At 37.9% G+C, this 21,631-nt stretch overlaps 1 protein-coding gene across 1 annotated transcript in view; it reads left to right on the forward strand.

Annotated features, from left to right (window-relative positions):
• The window catches only part of PTPRN2 (protein tyrosine phosphatase receptor type N2), an 808,683-nt gene that overhangs the window by 235,654 nt on the left and 551,398 nt on the right, over positions 1–21,631 (forward strand). The window contains exon 4 of the mRNA XM_063452665.1: positions 17,047–17,164. Within this exon, the coding sequence (XP_063308735.1) occupies positions 17,047–17,164 (118 nt within the window). The remainder of the gene's footprint in view (positions 1–17,046; positions 17,165–21,631) is intronic.

The raw sequence follows: 21,631 nt of genomic DNA on the forward strand, positions 1-21,631 counted from the left end.
GAAAGTTCTTAATACAGAACTTTCTTAATTCTATAATAAAATGTTCCTCTTTTGAAGGTGTTTTCAAACTGCTGGATTATATTGCAAGCATGAGACTTTGAAATCTGCTCTTGGAAACGGGGGTTTTGATGAAGATAAAAACTAATTGGACAATTCCCTATCTAAAAAGAGCAGACATTATTCTATGTTATTGTTTCCTGCCCAAATTAGCATCCTAAACTTTCTTTAAATCTATTGTTTTATTTTATACCTGCTCTGCTGGAAGGCTATTCTGTGCATCTCCAACACTTGTAAACACTGCAATAAATCTTCATTGACATTAACTTTACTTTTTCCCTTTCTCCGATTTTGTGTTACTTTCCTCTTTTCTAGATCCTATTTTTTTTGTGTGTATAATGCAAGCTATCTCTGTCTACAATTAAACATGTCATGACTGCTAATTAACATTTGAATTTCATTGACCATGCTTCTAATGACAAATTTAACATACTGGTAAAACTGACATAATGTTTTTAATAATTAATATATCCATTATTGCCATTTTGACCACCTTTTGTGTTTGGTAACCTGTTAAACCCTTTATTGATCTTTACATTAGCTTACATTCATTGACCCACTTAAATACTGTAAGCCAGCTAAATAAAAATCTCTGGTTTTAAGAAAATCTAGAAGATCCAACATATTTTAAAGGTTTTGAAGATTTTAGGATGGTGACGTTTGTTGTTCCCGCAATGGCTGCATTCATTTTTACAATTCATATGCGATACTCGCCGGTCTGTAATTACCTTACCCCTCCTTGCAATTTCGCTTATAAAATGGCAGAACATTGCAATTCTCCAGCCATGCAGATCATCTCCACTTATTAAAGAATGGTTAAATAGGTCAGCTGGTGGTTTCTTAGTATCGGATACAAGCCATCTGGGGCTCTATGGACGTAGACTTTTAATTTAGAGAAGTCCCCAGCCATTTTATATTCAATGAATAGATTTGATCCATGCTCGTAAGTTTTTAAAGGTCACCTATTGCCTTAGGTTCTTTGCCATTTACATACAATGAAAACACAAAAACGATGCTTAAACAAACTCGTTATTTTTTATTTATTTTTTTTATAAAATCTGATCTATTTGATTTATAACATGAAATATGGAAAAACAGCGTTAGCGTCATATTTGCTGTAGCGATGAAGATGATGGACGATTTTCGTAGGCAATGATTTCCCCAGTGAGTTAGGTGCTTTGGTTGTCATCTGAAGTGTGGATTTGGGCTTGACTATCAACAGAGAGCATCTGTTCCACCGAAAACAATCTCCTTCCTGAATGGACGAGTCGTTTATTATTTTCTCCATCTGAAAGGTCATTAGAAACCCAAATAGTTTCCCTTTATTAACCCATTCCATGCCGTACAATACTATATCTTTTTAAAGGGACACACCAATCTATATATAACCATTGTTTAATGTATACCTATATAGAGTTAGATTTCTCTTTAAACACAAATTATATGGCAGAATATTGCACATGTCACGACTGATTGCTACATATAACTTAAAATCATTTATTGTTGTAGTGATTCCAGATGAGTTAGGGTTTGAGCTCTAAATACATTCTTTATTTTATTTTTTTAAACAATCATGCTTATTTTATATTAGGAAAGCTATGCTAGTCAGATACACCAAACATTTTGTAATGTTAAATCTAAAGTTAAAAAGGAAGAAATCTCAGAAGATACTTTTATGAGATGAATAAAGTAAGCCAGCATAATTTCTTTTAAACTTCACGGTTCATAATTATGGTATAAAAATTTTATGTTTCTTTAAATATAACAAACCCTATAGAGGAAGAAATGAAGTCGTAATATTAGGACTGTTTTGAACAAAGATTGTCTGGTTTATTAGAAAAAAATGAAATAATGTTATAGACAGATTTTTAGCGTTATGGTATTGTTTGCGTTATGGTCAAGAGATTTTTTTCACCAAATGTTACTATGTGACAACTTATATGTTTAAACAATCCACCTATTTTCTTAATTTTAGAACCTGGTTGTCCAATCATCATCACATCTCAAAATATTATTCACTAAACATCAAGTTTTGGTAACTTTTGGAATGCACTAAAATGTAAGCTAAAATATCTAGTCGTATATTTGAATATTTATACTTAAAATTGTTGGTAAAATGGTGGGAGAAATAAGTTAGCCCTAGGTTTTTTCGTCCCCCCACCAGTCTGTATTTTTTGTATTTTGATTCGATGAGTCTGACTAAGAACTTAGATTAATGTTATTAACAAATTCTAGAAATTAACTGTTAATATCTTATATGTATTATTTGTGGGGGAAAAAAAAAAACACTAAAAAATTTATATTAAAAAATAAAATAAAAATTGTGGGTAAATCAATTCAGCATTATAGAGACCATAACAGTACTAAAGTATTTTAAAATGTATTTTTTTTTATTAGTAAGCCTTTTCATGGATTGAATTCTGGTATATTTTAAAGTTGTCCTCTTTCTAACCTATGTGTTACAGTTTATGTAGATTTAGGAAACACAGCATTTCATGCTACCTGGGATATTTTCATTTAAATTTCTTTTTTATCTGTATTACCAGTTCCTCTTCACCATTGACTATTGTATACTCATTAACTGCAACGTGTATCCGCATCTAGGTGTCTAATGACCCTTCCCTGATGTCAGTCATACCACCAACGCACACGTTTGTGTGTTTGCAGAATTATTAGAACATATGGTGTTTTACATGCCTGAGAGTTATCAGACTTACATTATTGTGTGGACTTGCTTTGGCCAGGCATTTGTCATATGTTCCTGAGTCCTGTGGACTTGTTTACGGTTTACAAATATCGTAACCAACCATAAACTGGGAACTCTAGCAAGACTCAAATCCGAAAGATGAATTTTTCCTATTTAGTAATCTGGACTTAAACATAAAATGCTTTATTTTAACATTTACATTTAAGAGAAATTTCAAAAAGCACGGAGCTACCCCCAAAAATTCAAAAAACTAATCACAGTTGTAATATGTTAATTATAATTATAACAGATCATAATGTAAATATGCTTTATGATAACAATTCTAGATTCATGAAACCATCTACAAATAATTCCAGACATCGAGGATCTTTTTACACTTGAGATGTCACATTAGACTACACTCCCTGAATCTGCATTGCAAACTCAGCCAGGTTAATAGCTAGAGATGTCCCGAACAGTTCGCCGGGAACTATTCACCAGCAAACATAACTTGTTCGCGGTCGCCGCGGCGGGCGAACATATGCAATGATCGGTCCGCCCCCTATTCGTCATCATTGAGTAAACTTTGACCCTGTACCTCACAGTCCGCAGACACATTCCAGCCAATCAGCAGCAGACCCTCCCTCCCAGACCCTCCCACCTCCATGACGAATAGGGGGCGGACCGAACATTGCATATGTTCGACCGCTGCGGCGACTGCGAACAAGCTATGTTCGCCGGCGAACAGTTCCCGGCGAACTGTTTGGGACATCTCTATTAATAGCCTCCAGCAGACTCTAATGTGAAGCTGTTCTTTGCTTACCTAAACTATCTATCGAGCATTCAATAAACTTGTTACTAAACTCCTACCTTACCACAGCATACCACAGTACCAGAGGACCCAGTACCACAGGGACATTCCCTTAGGATGACATAGCATGTCCACCATGACTTGGTACAAATATACTATGTTTTGTTTTGGTTCTGAAGATGGACAGTTACCTTAGTTCTTGTAGAGTTAAACTTTACTTTGTTTTTTTGTTTTGTTTTTGTTTTTTAGAATTTCCCTGTAAAAAAACAAAACACAACCCCCCAAAAATGAAAAAAACAAAATGAAAAAACTCATAAATAGTAAAACCTTCATACTGAGCTCTATACAATCTGTGTAAATCATGTAATTGCATCCCATACTTGAGTCATTGCACTTCAATTTTACCTATAATTAGCTTATTTCTATATTCCTAACTATGGTTTATATATATAAATTGCTTGTATGTTTTGTTGATCCAGTGTTATTCACTGAAGTATGGCCAAAATAGTGCAAATTGGAGACATAGCTCACTTGGAGAATTTCTTCCATTTGGCTATCGTGACATACAATTTGAAATGCACTTTCAGTTGCAGACAGTTAACACTTAAAGGGACTCTACAGTCACCAAAACAACTACAGCTTATTGTATTTGTTCTGGTGAAAAGGCAGTGTTTCATTACAACCTAGGGATACCTCAACTGGCCACTCCTCAGATGGCTGCTAGAGGTGCTTCCTGGGACAGTGCTGCACAGGGTGACTGACATTCAGTGTCTCCACCCTCTGCATGGAGACACTGAACTTTGCTCATAGAGATTCATTGATTCAATTAATCTCTATGAGGAGATGCTGATTGGCCAGGAATGTGTTAGACTTATGCTGGCTTGTAAGAAAACCCAGCATTTCTGACACTTTTTCTAACAATATTTCGTATGTTTTACCCAGTTTTCGTTTGTTTGTTCGTTAGTTCAAAACTACCGAACCACCGACCACCCCCCTGGCTCATTATCTTCAAAGGAAACCATCCATTAACCTCTCTCCCTATGTGGCCGCTGTTCGTTAAGCCGAACACCACGTGCAAGAGAAAACGGCGGTCATCTTATTGCACAAAATGAGGCAGCAGGACTTGGTCGTCGAGTGTCTGGAACTAAAATTGGACACTCAACTTCCCGAACAGCGGTCAAACTATACGAACGCATGCTTTCTTTTCCCGAACAGCTAGGAAAGTGCTGTTCGGTAGTTTGGTTCCCACAAACCAGGGGAACAATCGCTACCATGAGCCAGGGGGCCCCATTCGTGCATTAGTTCGTTTTTGTGACTTGCTCTGGGCAGGAACCTCGTGTGTGGTCGGTCCAAATGGGACTTCCATAAAATTTGAAAACCCCTGAACTGATCTGGGTGATTTTTGGATATGTTGGTCACCCAGAGCAGGGCTATCAGGGGATAGGACATTTATAGGGATGCTTAGGGGTACTTTCTAAGTTTGGGGAAACATATGTTTTTTCTGCCTGGAGATAATTGAGTTATTTGTCTATCTGACTCAATTATCTCACAGGCAGAGAGGAGGGAATTATATGTTTGTATTGGGAGTGTCACACTTTGTCACTATATTGTCATTGGTTATAAACTTTATGTCCCAGTTTCCCACAAGGTCCTCCGTGGGAGTTCCCCTTGCATAGGGAATTGTATAAAAGCCAGTGTGGCACCAATAAAGATTCAGTCTTGTTACACCCTTCATCAAGTTTCGGCTGATGTTTGAGTACCTGTTCACTGTGTTGGGAGAATTTACTGGGAAAGCTGTATCTGATCGGGAGAAATATATGAACTGCGAGTTATAATCACTCATACTCATAGCAGTTCGGATGGAAACAAACGAGCCGAGAGCTACCACATCAGGGTTCGTTACATGGCTCTTCCCCTGATCATCCTCCTTGACAAACTCAGTCAATCCTATGTGAAAGCATTGTGATTGGCTCAGATCACATCTTCTGATCATGTCAGCCAACTAAGCAGATCAGGGGCAAAGCCAGCAGCACCAGACTGAAATAAAGTTAAGATTTTGCTCTATTTAGGGGGAGAAGGGAGGGGCAGGAGGTAGATCGTGGGGTAGACCCTTAAGTGTTCCTTTAAGTGAATGTAACTGTATAAACATTCACTGATTTTTGCTGCCATATCATGCTTTGAAAAATACACAAATTGGTCAAATAAGTTATTCCTGCAACCAAGTTCAGAATGAGTTTCGCAAAATCATAAAGGCAAAAATATTTTGAAACAAATTCTTTTGATTAAGTGTTTTTGTTTATTTCACTTTCAGCAAATTGTGAATGGAGGGCACCATTTTTGTGCAAAGCATTCTGGGAATTAGGACACAAAGCATATCATTTTTTTTCTTCTTTCAAATTGCAGATTCTTCTGAGTATCCTTGAGCTGCAGATCATGATTGACTGCAAAAGATAATAGTACTTGTGCGTATTGATTTGTAAGACATTTCAACCACGCTAAGAAAGATTATATTTTTTTTTACATTGTTTTGCTGCCGAATTCTCTATTTTTAACAGCTGGCACAGTTCTCCCTTGCTTTTAATCTTGTCTTTCCTTGGTTTACAGTAAAAAAACAAAAAAAAAAACTTGTCTCTTTGTAGAATCGCCTGCAAACTTATTAAAAAAAATAAAGTCTGTTTTTTTTTCGAGATTTCACTCATTTTCTAAAGCTGCTTTCAGCCTAGTGGGAGGAATGCAAAAATGTTGAAGGAAAAGTTAATAGGATATGTAACTTTTCTACTTCGGAAAAAGTTATGCACAGCGTAATGTATTATCAGAATTAAAAGAAACCCTTTATTTCCGGCAAGCTATCACTCACATACATTTCAAAAAAACAAGTCTAACTCAAATTGTGCAGTCAGGAAAATTGTTCATTTAAACAAGCTTGCTAAAGGAGAATTGTCCAAGCATTGAAGCCATGTGACCATACTTCCATTATACTAGTTATAAATAAATAAAAATGGAAAGAATGGTTAGTTTTATAAATATTAGCCCTGTCAAGTCATTTAAATTATTTTTGTGGGTGTAGAAGAGGGAGTAAAAAAAAAAAGTCAAAAAGACAATTTTCATTTTGAATCGAAAATCGAATGTAAGGTTGTTTAGTAGGAATGATTTAATAGGGATTATTATGGTTATTAATTAGATATTATTTATTGTAATAAATCTTTACATAAGAAAAGTACATGTGTTGTAGGCAGTGACACAGGCATATTTAGGAGCCAACAACTACAGTTTTTAGGAACTAAAGTAGAAGGTGAGTCAAGAGTTTGGAACATTACCAACTAAATTTTACTTACATAACCATATTTAAACAGAAATAGTCATAAAAAACTAACTAAACCTTGGCAGAAGATATGCTCATACAGACCCTAGCACACCCCTTGTGTACGCTTATTCAAACTACTCAAATACCTTAAAAATGCCTCTCTAGTTTACCTTTTTGAGATAAGAGAACTTTGAAAATCGGTTTATGTAAACTGAACCAATTAATAGATTTAAAGATTGACATATGTGAAACTCTTTGAAACTAACCCCCTGTCTTGCAGTCTTACTGCTATTTATTGAAACATTGACTGTTTACTGATGTCGAGAATGCTATACAGTAAACATACCAGTTACTTGTTTAAGGACCCCTGGACCCCAAACTGTTTTGTTTTGTTACATGGCTATTCATGGCTTATGGTTGTGCAACCTTTACCTCACTGTGGAATGATACAAATAAGATCTCATAACACTTTGTCCTAAGAATTGTCAGGTAGCGACTAAACATTGCTAAGCAGGACTGAATTTAACGAAAGAGAGTATGCGTTACACAGGATAAAAAGGGGCAATAAATGATGACTATGGGTATATTCCTTTTTTAATTTGTATTGTTTTTTTATCATAGTAGATTTCCTGTCTTGATATATAATTTTGTTTTCTTACCCCTGTTAAGGACCAGTGAATGATTCCACAAAGCATGCTTTAAAGATCCTGTTTTGAAATGGAGTGTTTCACTAATTTAACCATTGCAGTGCTGCATAGAACTTCAAATACAAAGTAAGAAGATTAAATACTGCATAAGGATTTTTAAAAACAAATTTAAGAGGGTCTTTTAATAGACTTCTGTTTGTTAAATGGCTGTGGTTCTTAAGGGGTTAAGATGCTGATTTAATAGAAACTATGTAACTACATTCTCTACAACTGGTGAAGTAAGTTGTAGATAGGATAGCTGTCCAGGTTCTGTCTACCCTGATGGTCCATAAAGCATTGCTAAGCTCTGATTGGTGGACCGGTGGGGAACAGTCTAGGAGTTTTGAGAAATGTCCTATAATTCCACTTACAATTTACAACTATCCTACAGTATGATTTAACAGTTACTATTCATTTAGAAATGCGAAGCCGGTTAATCTATTTTTCGAGATTTTTTTTTTTTTTTCTTCATACACTTTTATGGAGATATATGTTTACAATTTTATGAGTTTATGACTACTTTGAGAAATGATGCCTTTTTAGTACGTGAAATAATGCAGCTGCCGGCTGTGGGAATTTGCTGCCTTTTTTATTGTTTAATTATACACTCAAGTGTTTCGCTTAACAAATGTATTAATTAGGCATTGTTAAATACTTTTTGGTTGGGAGATTGTTGAAAGCAGCCTAGTACGGCTTGTGTACACATTGATGACAATAACAGTAGTCAGCTGTACGCAAACTTTTTACAATTATCCAGCTCACCTCTGACAAACCATCCTCTTTACAGATTGGCACATTAAAGTGTGTGGTACCCATTGTACATGTATGGAAATTCCTGGTTAGAAAAACACAATCTAGACAAATCTCCAGCAGTGATTGTTAGAGATTATCTAGGTGTCCCACTGTACAGGTCCACGTTAGTGACACACTAAGTAATCTGCTCACAACAGAAGCACTGTGATCCTGTTCAGCCAGCAAAACAAATTACTATAATTGAGTCGATAGCCATAACAGCCAGTAGGTGTGGAGGCAAAGACAAAAGAAGACAGGATGTTGCCATGTGCTTCCATTCAACCTTGATTTTCATATTCAACTGTCACGTCAAAACAAAAAACCTTGTCTAAACTTCTTTATTAAACACAGTATGTGGTAGAGAATTAAAAAAAAAACACCTTAGTAAATGGCATAACATTGGTTAAACATAGTACTTTGGTCCTTTGGTGACTTAAATGGAAATTGTCACTAATGATGGGAAAAATAAATGATTATATACAGAATTCTTAATTTAATACGGGATCTTACCAACATATGGAAGGTGTTTTAATAAACCACTGTGGAGATCTGACACATACTTTTGTTGATGATTTATTTTTAGAAGCCTTCTTCAAAACTCTTGTTCAAAAATGCTGATAGGTGATCCAAAATGTTTTTGGATATCTATTGAGCTCTAATGAATGCCCAGAGTTTTGTATTTAAGTGAAACTGTAATGTAAAAACTTTCCTTATTTAAATCGCCCCCATATACATTGAATGCATCATATATTACCAAGATACATGATGTATATAATAAACAAAAATATAGAGATATGCTCACCTTACTTCCTTTTCAGTGTAGCCATCTTCAGATCTTTGTAGGTGTTACTTATCATGTAACATTCCACCACTGGCCTGTCCTCTGCTCTTCCTCTGGTATCCTTTGATTTATACTGCTTAGGGATGCTCCCCTAAAGCACACACTCTGCCTTTATTGGCAACATGATGGCATCTCAACGTTGTGACATTGTCAGTGCTCTCCTATTATCTGTAGCTAGAGCTAGCAGCATCAGCTGGGGAGATTCCATAGCAACCACAGTGCGTGCACTCTTTCTGCTATGCTTAGGAGATCTTCATCTGTGGGAGGTCTTTTCTGCAGCCCAGTGTCAGTTTAATTGCGGGCAGAGAGTCCAAGAGGAAGATTTGACTGAGAAGTGGGAGAAAGACCTATTTTTAAAATAGGATTTCCTCCCAATCTATACATTTGCCAAAAAAAATGCTCATACAATGTTGAAATGAAATGTCATGATCTTTCTAAAAAGCATGAATGGTTTGGGGGCGGAGACAGGTATCCTTTAAAGGGACACTACAGTCACCAGAACAACTATAGCTTATTGAATTTGTTCTGGTGAGTAGACTCATTACCTTCAGGCTTCTTAATGTTTCTTTTCAGAGAAAATGCACAAGTTACTCCTCAGATGGCTGCTAGAGGTGCTTCCTGGGGCATTGCTGCTCAGTGTTAGTGCCATTCAGTGTCTCCACCCTCTGCACGGAGACACTGAACTTTCTTCATAGAGATGCATTGATTCAATTAATCACTTTGAGGAGATGCTGATTGGCCAGGGCTGTGTTTGACTTGTGCTGGCTCTGCCCCTGATCTGCCTTCTTGATAAGCTCAGCCAATCCAATGCTTTTCAATGTGAAAACATTGTGATTGGTCTAAACACCACTTCAGATGATGTTAGCCAAGCAAGCCGACCAGGCTCAGTGCCAGCAACAGCAGACTGGAGAAAATGTAAGATTATACTATATTTAGGGAGGGTAAGGGAGGGTATATTTAACAGTATAGGGTCAGGGATACATGTCTGTGTTCCTGACCCTATAGTGTTCTTTAAGTTCTTGTTATAGAGTTCAGGATTTTCACTTTTGTTTACTTTCAATCAATTGTTTACCCCTTTTATGTTCCCACTAGAGGATCTGAGACAATTGCCTGGTATATTTCTACTGAGTACTGTTAATTGTTTAAGGATCTCCATAAACTACTACAAGTTTGAAATAGACATGGCAAATATTTTTTGAGTGCATCTCAAATGTTTCAGATGATAATTCTTGTTCTTGGGTAGAACAGTGGCCAAAAAATAGAGTACAGAGAGTTGTCATTGATGGTACATTTTCAAGCTGGTCAGAGGTGGCAAGTGTTGTCCCTTTAGCGTTCGTTCACCCCTTTTATTTAACATATTTATAAATGATGTTGAAAAAAGCATTGAAAGTCATGTTCTACATATCATAGTTCTTTCATAACAATTCTTGTTTAAAAGGATGCATTATAATATTGTGTATGCAACATAAATAATAATTACTGTCTCTTTAGAAATATCAAAACATATTCAAAATATGGTTTCTTTTTAAGATTTTTGGATACGTTTTTCAAATTATCGCATTCTGTTAGAAAGACTTTTCAAATAATTTATCTACAGAAGTCACCATTAAAGTCTAAGGGTGTTTTTTTATATAAATATTTTTTTTTCTAACGAATTGGAATAATTACTGATGCCGATTCAAATTAATTAAATTGGGGCCTAGGTGTACAGTATATGGATGTTAAATGATATGGATCAATTTCAGACCAACAGGATTGTTCTAGGTTTATGTTTTATAGCGAATGAAAGTTGTTTCCTTTGGGGCCACTGCAGTAGAAACAAAATGTCCTGAAAGTCATAATCTAGTCCGCTTTATTTTTGCTCCTTAAAACCAAATCCCTTTTTGTCGAATGACTGTATGTGAATGAGCCATAATGATATAAAAATTGTTAGCAAGGAAAGTAAAATATAGATTACATTTGAAATCAAGTAATAGCATGTAAACAAGTCGTATAGCGTTATTTACTAAAGACAGAATTCAGAGTGAAATCAAAGTGAATTTCAAATTTAAGGTCAACATAGCAAAAGCGGCCTTAAATTTTAAATTCAATTTGAAATCATTTTAAATTCTCCCTTTAATAAAGCTGATCATTTGAAAACAGGGACTTTTTTCCTGGAAAAATCCATAGTTTTCTGAAACATAGACAAATGACATGATTGATGAAAAACTCATTTTTTAGAGCCATGAAATCTTTTACAGTTTTGTTTTTTAATTCTGTTTTGTAATAGTTTTGAATATGGTGATTTTATCATAGGGTATGTTTTTGTGAGCACATAAGCAATATTTACTCTACACGAATACATTATGTCGGAACGATGATATCTTTCCATGCAATTTTATTACATTTGGGAAATAATATTTAATGGCGTGATTTGTATTTAGGGAGGCGAGCAAAACAAACAGTGGCACAATCAATGTGATGTTCTTTTAGATTTTCTGCCAGATATTTAATGCGCTTTTCCAAATATCTGAACATTATGGCAGGTTACAATACTAAGACAAACATAACTATTTCAGAATGTAGATAAACCGCAAGTAAATGGCTCTGGTAATTTCTTGATAACCATGTTGTGCAACAAAATTACAAACACAGCAGGCACATCAAGGCATGGATGCAAACAAATGATACTTTAAACATTAGCTTTACACAAAATTATTGTATGACTGCCAGATGAATATGCCAATTTGCATAATATATGGGGTATAGCCTTAGAGATGGCGTTGTAAGATCTAATGCAATGAGTGCTGTAGAAATATGGTTCAGCTGCTAATAAGTCAGGACTCTGATGAATGTGTATTAAAATCTTCCCCTGATAAGGTGCATAATTAAGATTTAATTTTGTATACAAAAGCAACATAATACTATATTTATTGCATGAAGCTCATTTTCCTTCCATTTTGCTCCAGCGCTGTTTTTCAAACTGCAAATAAATGAATTTCCTTTCTAGGACCCTACTCTGCATCTCTACAGAGGAATCGAAAATGGCAGTCCTCTTTCCCCACATTCTATAGAAACTTTTGTTGGTCAACTGACATGGCCACATCATACCATCCAGGGAGAGAGGTGGAGGGATTTTGTGATCAGAGAAAACTGCTCACACAGCTGTAGTAGTTTTCAATATGGACATTCTCCCTACATACAGACACTGCTTAAAGTCATGACAAATACCTCTAATATATCTTGTCAATGTTTTTGTTTTTATCACATCTATATCATACCTGTGATATAAATTGTATTCCTGATTTTACCAATGTAGAATATCAATTTGATCACAACTTACTGTTAGTTGTTAGATGTACCAATAAATATTGAAACTCAGAGACCAGAAGAGGTCTTCCTACTATCAATGCAGTAATCAAAACCATACGAAACATAAAATGTCAACACACTATCTCAAGTGGTATTTAAGCAGAGATATAATTCTGCTAATCGATCTGAAAGCCGAAAATATACAGTTGTGTGTTTTTTTGTTTTGTTTTGTTTTTTTTAAATACATTTTTATTTAGGCTGAATGAGGAAGCAACAAACAAAGTAACAAATGTAAAAAATAAAAAAAATTAAAAAAAATTAAAAAAAATTAAAAAAAATGAATTCATATAATATGTTTGAACATAAAAACATTAAGCAAAAGGCAGTTAGTTGTGTGTTTTTGTAATAAGTAAATCAACGGAGGAGTATTCTGTATTTTTTTCCTCCTACAATCTAGTACAATTTTTTTTAGAAATAAGTGAGAATTAATAATGACACAAAGAAGTTGTTCTGAGATTGAGTGGAGAGGTAGGTAATTGTCATCCAGGCTCTTCTGTGAAATTCCTTTAGCAGGTTTAGTGTTACGAACATATTTTAAGGAAAAAGTTTTATTAACCCCTGCATGGCAGATGATGTGCAAGGACTGACATGATAACATAGAAATTGCCTAACCACTTGTTAAGAAAGGTTTAATGTATCATAAGAGGAAACGTCGAGATTTTACCATTAAAAATATGGCCTTTCCCACATTAACTCCCCCGGAGGTACCACATACACCACCCCAGACCAAATTGCCTCCGTCTTTGCCGAGTACTTCACAAACCTTTACGACCACAAATCACAATCGGGACATGACCACCCAATTGACCCTCAAGCCATAGAATCTTATCTCGGGCGCATCCCTCTCCCAGCGCTCTCAGACGACACGAGAGAACGACTCGCTATGCCCGTCACGGAGGAAGAAATTGCGCTAGTTATTAAATCACTTAAACCTCACAAATGCCCAGGTCCAGATGGATTCACTGGCCAATATTACAAATCATTCCCGGACGCCCTCCTACCCCACCTAACCACACTGTATAACTCGCTACTTCAGGGCGACGCACTACCGGAGGATATGCTGAGATCAAACATCACCCTAATCCTGAAACCGAACAAATCACTCTCTGACCCAGGCCACTACAGACCAATATCCCTCCTTAATGTAGATATCAAAATCTTTACCAAACTCTTAGCAAACCGCATTCAATACTCCCTACCTAAATTAATCCATCCTGACCAAGTGGGTTTCATCCCCTCAAGACAGGCCAGTGATAACACCAGGCGCATTCTGGACCTCATTTGGGTGGCAACGCACAAAAGGACCCCGACCCTCCTTCTTTCCATGGATGCCGAGAAGGCTTTTGATCGCCTCTTCTGGCCCTTCCTCTTTGCCACCCTCAGGAAATTCAGAATCCCCGACCCCATCATTGCGGCCCTCAAATCCCTTTACAATAATCCTACGGCCACCCTTCTTATACCCAATTCCAGACCTACCTCAATTAAAATGCATAATGGCACCAGGCAGGGCTGCCCTCTCTCTCCGCTCCTCTTCGCCCTCTCCTTAGAACCCCTTCTACAAAAGATACGAGACACCCCGCAAATCACTGGTCTCAAGGTGAGACACACCGAATATAAGATAGCGGCTTATGCCGACGATATCCTCCTCACACTCGCGAACCCAACCCAATCCATCCCTCCCCTACTGACACTCTTGAAAGAATACGCGGTACTTTCAGGATATAAATTGAACCTAGATAAAACACTCCAGACCCGACACTCCACATACATCCCCAGCCCTACGCACCTCATTCCAGATATGGGACAAAATCATACTGCACTCCCACCTTGTCAACTCCCCTTCTCCCTTGACCCAACTCTTAAGAAACAAACAGTTCCCTCCAGGAATGGCCCCTCGAGATTTCGCACATTTTGAGGACAACGAACTCTACCGCTTCTTCCACTTCTTTCGATCCAATCAAATGCTCCACTTCCCGGATTTACCCAGAAACACACCGCTAAACACCTCAGACCACTTCAGATTTCTCCAGATCCGTAGCTTCCTACAGAACCCCCAACACTCCGCCACGGCAACCGCTACCCTGACCCAATTCGAACGAGAATGCATATGCACCCCGGTACGCAAAGGGCAAATCTCCTCTATTTATGCCCAACTTAACTCCTCATCCCCAACAGATGCACTAGCTTACACCAAAATGTGGGAAAGAGACATCGGCCCCCCCAACGACCCTTCGGACTGGCCCGATATCTGGGAAGCGACGGCATCCCTTACCGTTTGCGTCAACCATAGGGAACAGGCCTACAAAACACTTCTCCGATGGTACCTGATGCCCCTGCGGATGAAGCAAATGAAATGCTCGACCACAGACGAATGTTGGAAAGCATGTGGGGCACAAGGTACCTATATACACGCCTGGTGGCACTGCCCACACATAGCGCAAATTTGGTCAGAGGTGGCGGACCTGGCATCAGCCCTCCTATATACAAAGATCCCTCTTGACCCATGGATCTGGTTATTATCTAAACCCCACGCCCCCCTATTTAGGTCACAGAACAAATTGCTCGCCAAAATAGCTCTGGCCACAAGGCGCACTATAGCTGAGCAATGGGGCAACAAAAACATACCCACCCTAGATACTGCACTCAAAAAAATAGAGGAAGCCAGGGAAATGGACAAGCTCTCAGCCTTACTCCATGACACAACCCACCACCACAACAAAGTTTGGGACCCCTGGGTCATATATAGGCTGACTCATCCCTACCCATAGAGGCCAGCCACCCCCGCACCCCTCCCCCACTACCTGCTCCGAAAACCACTGCCCGGTCCTACCCTAATCCCCAAACCTCTCACCACCCCGTACACACCCACCAGATCACTTCCGACCACTCCCCAGAGGTTTCCACCCAATTTGCCACCCTAACACGGACTACCCCTCGACCCCGAATCATTCAGCTAGGATAAGCCCATGACACTGAACCTACCCGGGGAGTAGATACAATGACCTGGAGTACACCTCAGTCTTCTACCCTCGCAATCGTATTTGATCACACAACAAAGACAACAACACGACCCCGACAGCTTCACCCACCCAACACAGGGACCCCACAAGGAACCAACACCCCCATACCCCCTTCCCCCGGTCCTAACCATCAGGCCCACACCTTCCAAAATACACCCCTTGACCACAGACCACCACTGGCGCACACTAGCACGTGCGACCCACACCCCACCCGACATGGCCTAACTCCTAACAGCATCGCACAAGCCTAGTTTCTGGGAGAACAAAAAGATCTCATTTGAATTACAGAGATGTACTTCACCCCTCCCCCCCTCCACAAACCCACCCCATCTCAGTACCCCTCTGGAAATACACACCACAAGACCACATAATGCTGTCAAAACTGAAACTCCTCTACTTAGAACACCTACCGACCCATATCTTTGGGAACGGGAATGACGACTGACCGCAACAATTAACACTTAAAGTAATGCTATTCCAACCTATGTGACCTAATTTCTGAAGAAATAATGTTTAACTCACTGTATTGAATGGTTCGCATTTGTACCCCACCCCTCTTTTACATTCTGTATCCCTCACATACGGTCGAAAGACTCAAAACACTGAAAATAAAGAATTTATAAAAAAAAAAAATATGGCCTTTCGCATTTAACATTTCAAAATATTTATTTTGTTATTTAACAATTCTTACATAGTGCCCTTGTCCTGAGCACTTTACATAGATTAACAAATAACACCATGAGTGAAAATAACATTTTGATAACTCATCGAGTTTCAATATACTTAGGTATAATACTTAGAGGATAAATCGTGTCTGACTTAAGAACAATTATGGTAAATCATTGACCGTACAAAGATAACAAGGTTACATAGACATATTACAGAGCAAGACAAATTTCACTGACTCCTGGTATATATTTTTATCAGCAAAACTGATTGGGTTATGGCTAGGTGAGGTAAGGATTGGGATGAAATATGTACAGAACTGGAGAGAAGATTATTTGGAAGGAATCATATAAGGTAAACTAAGGGGAGCCAACTAGAGGAATGAGTTATGTACTAGAATAATAACTATAGCAATGATATTAAAGTATTTAACCAGGAAACAGCATACAGCATTTAGCATACCACTTGTTTCTGTGTCTTTGGGTCTAAACGTTGTTATAACGTTGTTATTATATTAATCATTATATTGACCTTGGAAGGATGAAAAAATGAAAAGCTGAATTCAGGGATATTTAGGGATATTTTATATCTTATTTTGGAGAAATGGGCATTTGTGATGTTAATTTAATTGTATCCAGCTTCTGAAATAAACATAATAGATATATGGCAAATGTGAAGAATGTGTTTTAATAGATTTGTTTCTTGCCGAGATATTAAATCATTAAAGCAAAACTCTTCTTGGGTTTTTGCCAACTGAAGATGTAGGTTTATTCTATACTATAAGTATTGTATTTTGTTATTAATTGGTATTTTCTGTCATTGTTTTGATCAGGCTTAACTTGGAAAGATGATTACACCCAACGAATCATTGCTAATGAGTTACTAAACATTCGTAAAATCTACAACAGACAACCAAAACCTGTGCCTTCTGATGGTTCCGAAACATCAAGGTATTTTCCATCTGTGTGTCCTTTATAAACCATGGGCTTAGCTTTAAGGCTTTTTCATACAGTTAAGAGTTGGCTACGTCTACCTGAGATTGTTAATATTAGGATGGCTAACTTTTCAGTGGATCCAATTTAGGAGATACAGTTACATTGTTCTTGATGGTAGATGGGAATATATTAAAAAAAATACACTGGAATATAAAATTCTGCTAAAAACCTGCACTATGTATTGTCTATCTAAAGGCTTGTTTAGATGTAAGTATCTCAGTGTTCAACAATGTCTGAGGCCAGCTGTCAGATGAAATGCATCAGAAGTGTATCCATGTGTGGATTATATGCATCTCCATGTCCCTGTCTTCTTGCACACTGTTGATTATAACTGCAGTTATTTGCAGAAAGTGCTGTGGCTGTTAGACTGACACTTCTCCATCTGACTTCAAAGGAAGAATTTCCATTTCTTACTTTTTCATCCAAATATGTCATTTCAAATGGTGTGCACACATTGGGCAAGTCTCTACCTCCATTCTCTGGCCCTTGGAAAGAGCCAGATGTTATACAGAGCCCCATTAACATATCTATGAACAGAGCTGTCAATCAAGTGATAGCAGTCACGGTAACTATATTCAGCAGTTGTGCTAATCATATTTTATAAATGAAACTGCTATCAGTGGCTGAATTACATATCCCACAAACTACTGCTGGGCTGGACAAAAAACTAACAAATAACCTCCTATACAAGGAGGGGGTGTATACTCAAAAAGTACTTTACGTGATAAAAATAAATGAATAAAAATAGCAGCTCTACACAAAAGTGTGGGATACCCTCTTTGCCACACACCTCAACAAACATATACCTTCTGGTGGTATAAGAAAAAAACATATACCAGCAGTGGAGCACTAAAGTGCCATAACATATGGAGGTAACTTACCCCACGTATATAAACAGATATATCAGAGGATGTATCTAGTACATAAAAAAAGAAAAAGACACAATCTTTAGTGCAGATAGTTATTGCAATTGCAGAGTATTAACCCCTAAGTAGTTAAATCACTCACATGTAGTATTAATTGGTTCTGTAAAAATCTAAAATGTATGCTCTTAGGGCAGCATCACACCTCTCCGTCAAAGAACAATATCTTCCTTGAGAGAAAGATGAGCAGGGCCGCCAATGTGTAAAATAACCAATATAAAATTGATAAAATATAAAGGTAGGAATTGAGCTCACTTTTTTCAGAGCCTAAGGCCCAGCTCTGAGGTATGCAGGTATAGTACTGCTGGGCTGGAGTTCATGGAGTAAGATCAGACCATATGGAATGAGAGGCTTCTGATTAGTGGAGTCTTTTCATGGTCTGGGAGGAGGCTGTTATCTGCAGCAGGGACACTCCAAATGCCAAAATTATTCCATACTTATGTAGTGGTTTTGGAGGATAGATGTGGTCAATTCTCTTTGACATTGTAAAATTATTGCCATTTCAACAACAAAAAAATAGATCTTAACATTTGTCAGAGAACATTCAGCAAACAGTTAAAGGAATAGTGCAGAAATACAGCTTTACATTTAACAAGGCTACTTAGCAAATAAATATGGGGATTCAGTTCCACCATATGGCCATATTGTGTTAAGCCCACCACTATGTCACAGTACCCCAATATCAGTGGGTCCTACACTAATTTTAACGTGGGAGATTTACATGCTAACTTGCAATACTTACTTGCAGTATAAATTGCTTCAAGAGACTCCTCAATTTAAGCTTTCCTGTGGACCCCTCCAAAGGGGCACCCATAGTGGATTGGTGGGATGCTCAGCTCACTCGGAATCTGGAATGGAATCCCCATATTTATTTGCTAAGATAGGTTATTTTAAGCAGCCTTGTTAAATGTAAAGCTCTGTTTTTGCTTGTTTGAGTGCTGTTCCTTTTCCTGTATTTTGTATATGTTTTGGTCTTTAAGGCAACACCACTGCTTGTGTATGCATGTTCTGGGTGTGCCCCCAATTCCTATTTTTCTGTGTAGAGAACATTCAGCATGATTAACCTGAATCCATCCAAAGCTTATACTTCTTATAGAGAAATATTATATTCAGTGCTTCGCTGTGTAAAGCATAGGATTTGTGAAGTGTGTTGATCGCCGTGCCATACGCCCCCAATGCTTCTCTTTCAAAGCATCATATTGGTCCAAGATCATCAAAGATCTTGTAGAACAGTGGTTTAGAACCAAGTCCTCAAGTACCCCCCAACAGTCCAGGATTTAGGGATTACCCTGTTGTGTCTAAGGGAAAGAAAGAAAGATTGATTAAGACAAAAGAAGGTAATCCCTAAATCCTAAACTCGTAGAGGGGCTACTTGAGTATTGGGTTGGGAGCCCCTTTTGTAGAAGATTGAGAAGCTTTTGAGAGAATTACTCATAAGTTAAGGCTGTTTTATTTAGATTTTATTTAAATTGTAAGGGTGCTATCTATATTCGAAAGCACTAAAGGAACACTCTAATGTTACACATTAGCACTTTTAGATTTAACCTTGGTGTGCTCCTTGAAAAAAAGAGTGCCTTTTTCATTTACTTATTTATTTATTTAGTTGCATATCTATGTAATGAAAAAAATAATGGAAAAATCGCTTACTGCCTGGTGTGTCTTTATGTGTTGGAGAGAAACACAGTCTGATAATTTAGGGGTACCTTGCGTGCACCTATATCTGTTTTAAGAATAATTTGGGTATTGCCTTTTTTTAGATAAATAAAATAACACATGGAATGCATATCTCATGTTTCTATATATGCAATCATAATAATTGTTTCTATGTGTGTGCATTTATTGATGACCTTTGAGCTCTGAGATCAACATTAGTGTGTTGTACCAGAGCCCCGTGCCGAATATAACTTGGTTTTATTGTTGACTTATAATGCAAAAAAAAATACACGAATAGTAAACCCACTGTCCTTTAATCCCTTAAGGACAGAACTTCTGGAATAAAAGGGAATCATGACGGAATAATTCCGTCATGTGTCCTTCAGGGGTTAATCATGCATCAGCCATTTATATAGTTCCCTATTCTTTTTAGGTTTAAAATCCCGAATCTAAGATATGAAGCCCTGGATATTAATTCTCCAAAATTTCTTGAAGTTTGTTTCCAAAATGTTCCCTGCGTCTACGCTTGTCCTCTTCTCTAATTCCAATCCACTGCTCCAGCTTTACGTATGATGCCTCATTTTCCTGGAATTTACTTTGACGTTTTAGCAGATTATTTCCCAAGCTTTCATGGGCATGAATAGTCCATGAAAAATATATTATCCTATGAATACTTTCACCTAGCTCATAATAACAGCACGAACACTTCAACATCAATGCTAGTCTAATGCAAATACAAGGTTATTTCTACAACGCCTTCAACATATAACTATACAAGAATATCTTATGGTTGAAACACTGCTCATCATACACTTTAGATTGCAAGCTCTCGGGAGCAAAGCACTCTTCCTTCATATGAATTAGTGTGCATTATTATTTGTCACATGTGAATTTTTTTTTAAAAAAAGTTCAAGTTTATATCATGCTCATATTGTATACTATATCTCAAGTTAACTAACACAACACTAACAGGGTTATTTATGAGAATTGTGGAGAATTTAAAGTGAATTTAAAATTCAGCTCCAAAGTAGTCGAACTGAAAGCATAGCTGGTTCAGAGAATGATTCCAGTTCGGTTACCTTGACCCTAAATTTGAAATTAATTTCTTTAGTATCTCGGTCAGGGCTGCCATCAGAAATTTTGGGGCCCCTGACACAGCTCAAGGTCTGGGCCCCCCGGCGCCTGCACCCGAGTACCCCCCCCCCTCCCCCCCCGAGTCCGCCCACAGGGATGCAGTGTCTGCAGGGCCGGTGCAAGGATTTTTGCCGCCCTAGGCAAAAGTAAAGTTTGCCGCCCCCCCATGTGACATCACAGTGCCCCACCCATATGATCTGCCATGTTAACTAACACAGTGCTGCAGTGCCGCCGTGTTTACAATAAAAGGCCTGCAGGGACAGGCTATAGACACCAGAACCACTACATTAAGCTGCAGTGGTTCTGGGGACTATAGTGTTCCTTTAATGTGAGGTAAATTAAAGATTAGTGCCACGAATAATATACTAGATTGCCTACTTACAACCAGATGAGGATGATGATGGGCTTCAGCTGCCGTCTGGCTCCACTGGTCTGGTGTAGAACAGGCTCTCTGGAGGCGGTTTGTAACTGTGGTCACAAAAATCAATGTTCTGGGAGAACGAGAAGCAGCTCCATTTTTTGAGGGCCCTTTACACAGGGTCCACCTTCATGTTCCACCAATGAGTTTGCTCACAGGGGTGTGTGTGTGTGGGGGGGGGGGGGATGTCCTGATGTGTGTAAGGAATGCATTGTGTGAATCTGTGTTTGTATGTGTAAGGGCTGCAAGGTGAGTTTGTGTATGTATGGGATGCACTGAGTGTGTGGAAGGGGT

This window comes from Pelobates fuscus, chromosome 4 (assembly GCF_036172605.1).
Source record: "Pelobates fuscus isolate aPelFus1 chromosome 4, aPelFus1.pri, whole genome shotgun sequence".
In the NCBI taxonomy this organism is placed as follows: domain Eukaryota; kingdom Metazoa; phylum Chordata; class Amphibia; order Anura; family Pelobatidae; genus Pelobates; species Pelobates fuscus.